Consider the following 8,369-nt stretch of genomic DNA (forward strand, 5'->3'; position numbering starts at 1 on the left):
TTTTTTGTTGTTGTTTCATCATTTTATAGAAGTAATGTAAGCAGCAGGAGTTTAGACATTTGGAAGTTGATCCTGATGGGCCTGGCAGAAGTGTCCCCGTTAAAATGGACCATGCCTTTCCAATAAAAGGGTCTGACAGTCCCTCCTCTGATATGTCCAAGGCTTGTTGATGAGACTGTTTTGTTATAAATTTGAAACTCTCCATGTTTGTATTTTCATGTCTAGCAGACATTGTTTTAAAATTGCTAGTTTGTTGCATTTCTTTCCTTTTCAGATAAAGTTATCTGATTTTGGTTTCTGTGCTCAAGTTTCCAAAGAGGTGCCAAAGAGGAAATCATTGGTTGGCACTCCCTACTGGATGGCCCCTGAGGTGATTTCTAGGCTACCTTATGGGACAGAGGTAAGGGGGTCACAGTCATAGTCAGGAGGGGCAGGACAGGGGGCAGGCTCAGAGACAAATTGGTTTAGATAGTTGGTGACCACAGGAGATAGAAGCAGTGACTTTTGACTCCATCTTTGATCCCCACTCACTAGATGAGGCACAGAATAGGTAGGCTGTGGCAGGAGGGAACCTGGCCACTCCTGGGCAGATCATTGCAGTATTTATCCAACTGCAATAAACTGCTGCAGTATTTATCCAGCTGCAATAAACAGTGAACATTGTGAGAAAGTCACTCCGACTCTGATCCCACTCTCAGTGGCAGGGACACACAAAGCAAGGCAATGCAACTTGCAAAGTGGCTGAAGATGAGCAGGCATGAGGATCCAGAAGAAGGAAAGAGGATCAAAGAAAGTGCCACAAACTAGAGGTGATATTTAAATGAGCAAACGTTTTCAACACAGTTTACAATGAAAGACCTGCACAGTGTTTTCTCAAAGGAAAGAAAATTGTATGTGAATATTATATCATAGTCAAAAACATGGCACAATTTCTGTTTCCACTGGAATGAAAACAATCACTCATAATCTTTTAAGGGGTAGGGCTTGGAGATGTGAAAATGCAGGGTCAGAAGGAGTAGAGGAAGGGCCTTCTTAGGAAGTAATAGCATGGGTGGAAACTCAGAGGCACATAAGGCTGCATACAGGTGGAAGCCAAGGGGTATATTTTGGCTAGGCATGGTGTTTCCACACGTGATGGGGCAGATGGTGATTCTGGGAGAAGAGAAGCATGAGAAGACATGGCAGTGAGCTAATGACATGGTCATAAGTTAAGGCAGAATCTTTCTCTTTCTCTTGTTTGCTTGACCTTGGATGAGTTCTCAACTTGTTTTTCTCACTGTAGTCCTGAGAGATAAATTCTTGGTGAAGGTCACTCCAAGGGATAATAATGGCAATACATTGAACAGATAAGAGCTATAATGAGGCCGTAAAGGGGAAGTGAGTGGGACTGGGAATTTATAGCACAGTGATGGCTCCTCATTGTCCTGACTTCTCATTCTTTACTCAGAAAGAATTGCTTGTCATCTCCTCCTTTCCTTTTCTCCAATCCCTGAAAATGCTTTTGTAAAGCAAGGTTTTATGCAGGCTGTTTTGAAATGATAATAAAAGGTAGGGGGAGGAAATCCCAAAGTAGGGGAGAAAAGAACTATTTTTAAAAGCAAATTAATAAAGGAATCAGAATATATTCTGCGTCCTGCGAGGTAGCTCTTTGCAGTTTGTTACAAATGTGTCAAAACTTTCTTATTTGCTTACAGTTTAAATACAATTTTATTCTCTATTTTTACGATATTAAACTGGGTGATTTTCTCATCTGCCCTGTTAGACAGTTTACTACTAAAGTTAACAGAGTAAAAATTAAACTACTAAACTTTAGAATGTTAAGATATTCATTTATTTCTGATGGGTGGAAGCTTCATTGAATTTGTCCATAAAAAGCAAAGATTGTTAGCAAAAACTCAGTAACCCAGCAGTTTAGCCTATAAATCTGTATTGTAAATGTTGACAGGTTACAAATACCATATTCATTTATGAATGAGTATTGATCTCTTGGGTTCTGTGGACACACTTGACATTTCAGAATGTTCTCCTTGCCTGATCTAACCAGTGAGGTGTGCCTAACAGGTGGACATCTGGTCCCTCGGGATCATGGTGATTGAAATGATCGATGGCGAGCCCCCTTACTTCAATGAGCCCCCTCTCCAGGCAATGCGGAGGATCAGGGACAGTTTACCTCCAAGAGTGAAGGACCTACACAAGGTGAGAAGCAGCAGCTGTTGCGGAAGTTCAGAACAGTTTCTGGATTTTTAAGACTGGCTTATCACATCTAGCAGGGAGATCCTGGTTTATGGGCATGGACTTTGGAAATAGTCACTTCGGCTTGAAACTCTTTTCTTCCATTCTTTTATGGGGCAAGTAACTCACCCTTTTCTACACCAAAGTTCTTCATCTATAAAATGGGTTACAATTGGCTTCTATCTTAAGGGGTTGGTTAGAAGAGTAAATCAGGTGCTCTATGTCATACCCATTCACTGAGCATCTATTACATGCTGGGGATGTCTAAGAGCTGGGGATATCACTGTGCATGACTCTAGATTTTCTGACTCTTACAGAGCTTGCATTTTGGTTGGGGAAACAGATAATAAACCATAAACAGATGAATAAAACAGAGTGCGTACTAAAAAAAAAACTGTGCTGTGATGTGATGGAGTGCACAGGAGAGGGGATTGAAAGCTGGTTGTATGAGTCTGTTTTTACACTGCTATGAAGAAATACCCAAGACTGGATAATTTTCAAATAAAAGAGATTTAATTGACTCACAGTTCCACAAGACTGGAGAGGCCTTAGAATCACAACTTACAATCATGGCAGAAGGCAAAGGGGAAGCAAGTTGTGTCTTACATGGTGGCAGGTGAGAGAGAGCACAGGGGAAATGCCATATGCTTATACAACTATAGCTCTCACGAGAATCCCCTCACTACCTTGAAAACAGCATGACAGAAACTACCCCCATGACCCAATTACCTTCCACCAGGTCCCTCCCTTGACATACAGGGATTACAATTTGAGGTGAGGTGGGGACACAGAGCCAAATCATATGACTGGTTTAGGCTGAAGAGTGAAGGAAGCCCTTTCTAGAGAGGGATCAACTGAGCTGGGACCTGAATAGGAAGAAGACACAAGCCATGCAAAGATCTTGGAGAAAAATATCCCAGGCAAAGGGAGCATTAAGTGGAAAAGTCTTAAGCCAAGAAAGAAGGCTTATATGGCTGGAGTAAGGTGAGCAAGGGGAAAAAGGCAGGCCTTGTCAGAGAGATGGGCAGGGGCTAGATTGTACAGAGCAATGAAGGTCATGGTTAATATAATGCATCTAAGAGAATAAGTGGGGTCTTTCCTGTTTTCTAAGGATTGCCAGTTAGGACAAGCTCAGAAAATAATAATGCTCCATCCAAGAATCACCACTGTGGGAGCTGCCAGATTTCCACAGGACTTGCTCAGAAGACCATTTCTGCAGGGCCACTACTATAAACGCTGCCCCCATACACACCTCTCCTCTCATCTATTTCATGACAATAAATAAGAGTGTGAGACTGCCTTTTGGAGGAGAATTGTTTGTGATGGTAATATCTCTTCCTTCCTTACCCCTAAATCTTAGCGAAGAGCCCTAGTAGAATCACTCATATAGGTTGCATAGACCTGCAAAAAAAAAAAAAAAAAAAAAAAAAAAAAAAAAAAAGAGAGAGAGAGATTGAAATTATATTGGATTGCACTAAGTTGAAATAATGAAAAGTGACTAAAAATATACTATATGAAAATAGTCTTACATCCACTAAGTGCCAGTGTTCTTCAAAACCATTTACAAGAACAACTTTAATCCTAATGGTTTTAAAAACTGGAAACCAGCCCACGGTTGTTTTCCAAATGGATAAATGATGTGTGGTATAATTGGACAATGAACATTACACGGTAATTTAAAAGATATAACCTTTGCCACACATAGGGGATGAATCTCACAGATACAGTGTTGAGTGAAAGAAGCCAGATGGAGATGAAATCACAATATATAACTTCATTTCGATAAATCACAAAAGTAAGCAAAACTAATTTGTGCTATTAGAAATTAAGATTGTGGTGACCTTTTGCTGGGAGATGGGGGTTGGCAGGAAGGGGACCTAAAAGCAGCTTCCTAGAATGGTAGAAAAGTTCTATACCTTGATAGGAGTAGAAAGTAAATAGGGGTAAATGTATGTAAAAATCTATTGCACCATACACTTAGTATTTGTGCAGTGGAAGCTGGGCATGGTGGCACATGCTTGTACTCCAAGCTACTCAGGAGGCTGAGATGGGAGGATCACTTGAGCAAAGGAGTTTGAACCTGGGCAACCTAGTGAGACTCATCTCTAAATATATGCATAATGTAAGATACACCTTGGAAAAGTAAATTACAAGACCTTCAAAGAAAAAAAATTGAGATGTGTCAGATATCCTTATAGAAGTTTGTTTCTCTTAAAGAAAAGGGTTCCACAGAGCCTGTGAGGCTGCAGTTACTAGAAAAATAAAACAGTTCCCTTTTTATGCTTACGATGCTTTATCAGGCATGTGTGATCTGTACCTGCACATAGTAAAAACTTTGTAGTAGCTGCTCTTATCACTGTGTTTGCCACTGTTATTTAATTTAGTAAGTAAGTTTTCAGTCTTAGTTGAGCTGCCATTTATACCTATTATTTCAAATTTGAAAAAGGTAAGGAAACATGAACTGTTAACAAAGGCAAGACCTGTTTTGCTTTCCTAACATCTTTCTGGAGTTTGAAGTTGTTGATAGATTGAATGGGGAAAACATTCTGGGGACTGGTTTGGGTGTCTGTGTTAGTCCTCAAATTGGTATCTGTTTTCACAGGTTTCTTCAGTGCTCCGGGGATTTCTAGACCTGATGTTGGTGAGGGAGCCTTCTCAGAGAGCAACAGCCCAGGAACTCCTTGGACATCCATTCTTAAAACTAGCAGGTCCACCATCTTGCATTGTCCCCCTCATGAGACAATACAGACATCACTGAGCAGAAGATTCATTAGGTGGCAAAGCTAGATGAGGACATGAGAATAATTCAGGAGAACAAAAGGAAACACAGAACATGCAAAAGGCCTGTGCATTCTAGACCAGCCAATTGGTGGGACAGTGTGATGACCGGCAGGGTTCGACAGACCAGGGCATCTTCTTGTGTCTTAAATAGGCATCTCTCCACTGAGAGCTGGCGTGGTCTTTTGGAGCACGGCGTTAATAAGTCTTTATTATATTTTTCAGCCCTTCTTCCAGCAAATCAGAAGGACTCCGTACAAACTCCGTTATGATATATCCTAGCCACATGCAGGGTAACACGTAGGATTTTCTATATTGAAAGAATACTTTTCTGGCAAAAAAAAAAAAAAAGAAAGAAAGGAAAACAAAAAGCACTTTTTTCTTAATGGTAGCAGTATAATGTATTTTGCAACGAATTTGTAATTTTTCTGTACGATAGTTTTGATAATTTATAGTACTTTGATGTCATGTAGCCATTGTATCAGTTGAAGTAATACTTGTTTACTAGCAGGAGTTTGAACAAAGCCTTTCCTACTTTTTTATCCCTTTAAGAGAACCAATGATTCTTTAGGAACTTTGAATACTGAATGACTCTCAATCACCGTCAGCTTTAGTAAAATATCTTTCTTATGCTAACAAGTGTCTTATTTCATGGAAGAAGAATTAAGAGTGATGGTGATAGTGTGCACATTTCATTAATCCAACCAAAAATAACAAAATAAAATTTGAGCCACAGTATACCACTCCTTGGGAATAAAGCTAAATATTTTTTAAAATCACTTTCCATCAAGGCCTCTAGTAGCAAACCATTTTTTGCACACCACTGTTTGCCTCAGTGCCCTTTCTCAAACAGGTACAATGTTCCCCTGTGGCCAGATGTCCCTCCCAGGGAGCAATTTCAGTGCTAGGATCATTGGACTCAGTTCCCCAAATAGAATGTTTCAGTGAGACCATGAGAATTCCAGGCTCACAAAGGGAGAGGAGAGAACAGGGCAAGACGTTTGGTTTTGTTTGTCAACGTTTTTAAAACTCTGTATGCTAGCACACCAAACTCTTGTCTGTATTTACCTTTGTACCACAATATTAATCGCTATTGTTCACGTATTGTGCTGGAAGTCTGAACTGACTCTAGAGGATGAATTAGCAAGAGGGTATTTTACCAGGTATGATCTGACTTCAGTTGTGCCCATGTTATAATGTGTTTCCGACATAGGAGAGTCGTGCTGCTGTCTAGATCTTCTTGAATGTTGATAAAAATGAATGACTACTACAATACATTTTGTGTTGCTTGTTGAATGAATTTGCATGTTAACTGTAGGCCAATATAGATTTGCCGTTAAAACTCTGGAAGAGCTACATAGTCATCATTAGTTTCTATTAATTATGCATCAGAAAAAAAGCCATTTGTTACCAAACTGGAAAAACAGAGGCTTTTCTTAACTATTTCACATACTGTAACAAATATGAATTTAAATTTGTGATAGCACTCTGGTTGCTCTGAGCATAATTAAGAATTTTTGTAATTAATAGGTTGCTAATTATTTATTACTGCTAAAAAGGAACAAAGGCATAAAATGACCTTCTACTGATTCGATTTTCAGTTTTCCTTCAAACTGGAAATGCCTCCATAAATAGGATCTATGATTTCGTTTCATAAAACACAGCAAATCAATGTTTTATGTAAAATATTAAAGTATTAATATAAATATGTAAGAATAAAAACAATGTAAACCCAGAAGATGGCAGTCCTAAATGTTCATGAGACAGATTGTATTAATTTAACAAGGACTATGTAGAAGTAGAAAGAAAAGAAAAAGAAAATCTTTTTAAACCAGAACAAACATTAAAAACTATTGCAGAAAATAATGGATTTTGGATTCCAAACATTTTTGACAACGTAATGGAAATTTTTCTGTAATTTTCTTACCATCGGGTATTTTTTAAAGTATTCATTAAGTTTACCAAAAGTTACTGTAGCTTAAAAGGTTTTGTGAGCACTAACTATTGGCAGAAACTGCATTTGCAAATAAAAATCAATGTTTGCCTTTTCCCCATTGTGTTATTGGAAGCAGTCATTTCCCAAATTTATTTTCTTGAATAACCAAGAATGATTTATTTGTGATGCTGGAGAGTGCAAATGAGTTGGTACAAAGTTGTATGTAACATCGTGATGACATGACCTAAAGACAAATATTCCCATCCCCAGAGGTTGTAAATAGTGTAAGATCGTGATATAGATACCACTACTGAAAAAAAAAATTATGAAATTCTGGAAGGCCAAGTTCAAGGAAAGCCAGGTTCAGGGCTAAGGACTCTCATTCCACTTCCCTGTTCCAAAGATGCTAAACTGATCTGAGAACTCTTATTAACAAAAGATGAAAAAACGACCTGGATTCAAGAGGGTGTAGTGAGAGCCGTCTGGGAGCTTAGAAGAGAATGTTGGGCTTTCTCTTCCACTTTGGGTGACGAGGGAGACATTAACATTGATCTCGTGAAGCTGGGGGATGGGGGGAACTTGTATATAAACAGCCTATTTCCCATCCAGAAATATTGGAAGGTGAAAACCCTCAGAAAGTAGCCTGAGCTAGCAGGATGAAAAAACGCATTGTATATCGTGTGTCAGGGCGGACAAAGGTGGAGGCAACCTCCCCTAGACAGGTCTCCTCTGCCTTTACTGAGCATGGAGGGAGACATGGCGTTTCCTTGACCATGTCTGATGGAACATGGAGAGGACAGCAGGGAATGTGTCAAACCACTTAACTAAGTAACAGGATGCTCACCCTGCAGAGTGCATTGGAGGCATGCACCATGGGAACAACTGAAGGGAGATATGGCTGCTTTTCTGCAGGGAGACAGGGTCAAGGTAGAGCTGATTTTTACTCTGAAAACCACATATGTCATCTACGCAAAGATCACTCCTAACAGCAGAAGCTGTAGCTTTCAGCAGAACCAAAATGAGACTCAGTCCTCTCCCCTTCCTTTAATAGCATCTCCAAGGCAGCTGACTACAGCCAGCTAGTTTACTGGAACCTCCCTTCCCTACTGGTCCACATAGAATAGGGCTATGTGTTAGTGTGAGACCCCATGATTTGAAGAAAGTATTTAAGAGAAAGGGAGAACACAAGAGCACACCATGTATTCTGCCACTACCTCCCAGTTGCTACCTCTTCCTCTAGTAGAAGTTTAACAAAGCAAAGGAGAGATGTGTTATTTTTGAATTAGAATGAGATTGAGTTTCAAACTAGATTAGGCAGATGGAGTCAGACTGAGTTACAGTCATGTTCCCTTTATCCCTGGGGAAGAACATATTTAATAGCAGTCAATGGAAAAGTAAATCATACCATGAAGTTAATAACTCA

General features: G+C 39.5%; 1 protein-coding gene across 1 annotated transcript in view; it reads left to right on the top strand.

The window, feature by feature from the left end:
- Positions 1–7,060, top strand: part of PAK5 (p21 (RAC1) activated kinase 5) — a 273,491-nt gene extending 266,431 nt beyond the window's left edge. The window contains exons 8-10 of the mRNA XM_003933206.4: positions 275–400; positions 2,062–2,196; positions 4,835–7,060. Coding sequence (XP_003933255.1) covers positions 275–400; positions 2,062–2,196; positions 4,835–4,990 — 417 coding nt within the window. The 3' untranslated portion in view covers positions 4,991–7,060. The remainder of the gene's footprint in view (positions 1–274; positions 401–2,061; positions 2,197–4,834) is intronic.
- Positions 7,061–8,369: the final 1,309 nt, after the last annotated feature.

Source organism: Saimiri boliviensis, chromosome 9 (genome assembly GCF_048565385.1).
Source record: "Saimiri boliviensis isolate mSaiBol1 chromosome 9, mSaiBol1.pri, whole genome shotgun sequence".
Lineage (NCBI taxonomy): Eukaryota > Metazoa > Chordata > Mammalia > Primates > Cebidae > Saimiri > Saimiri boliviensis.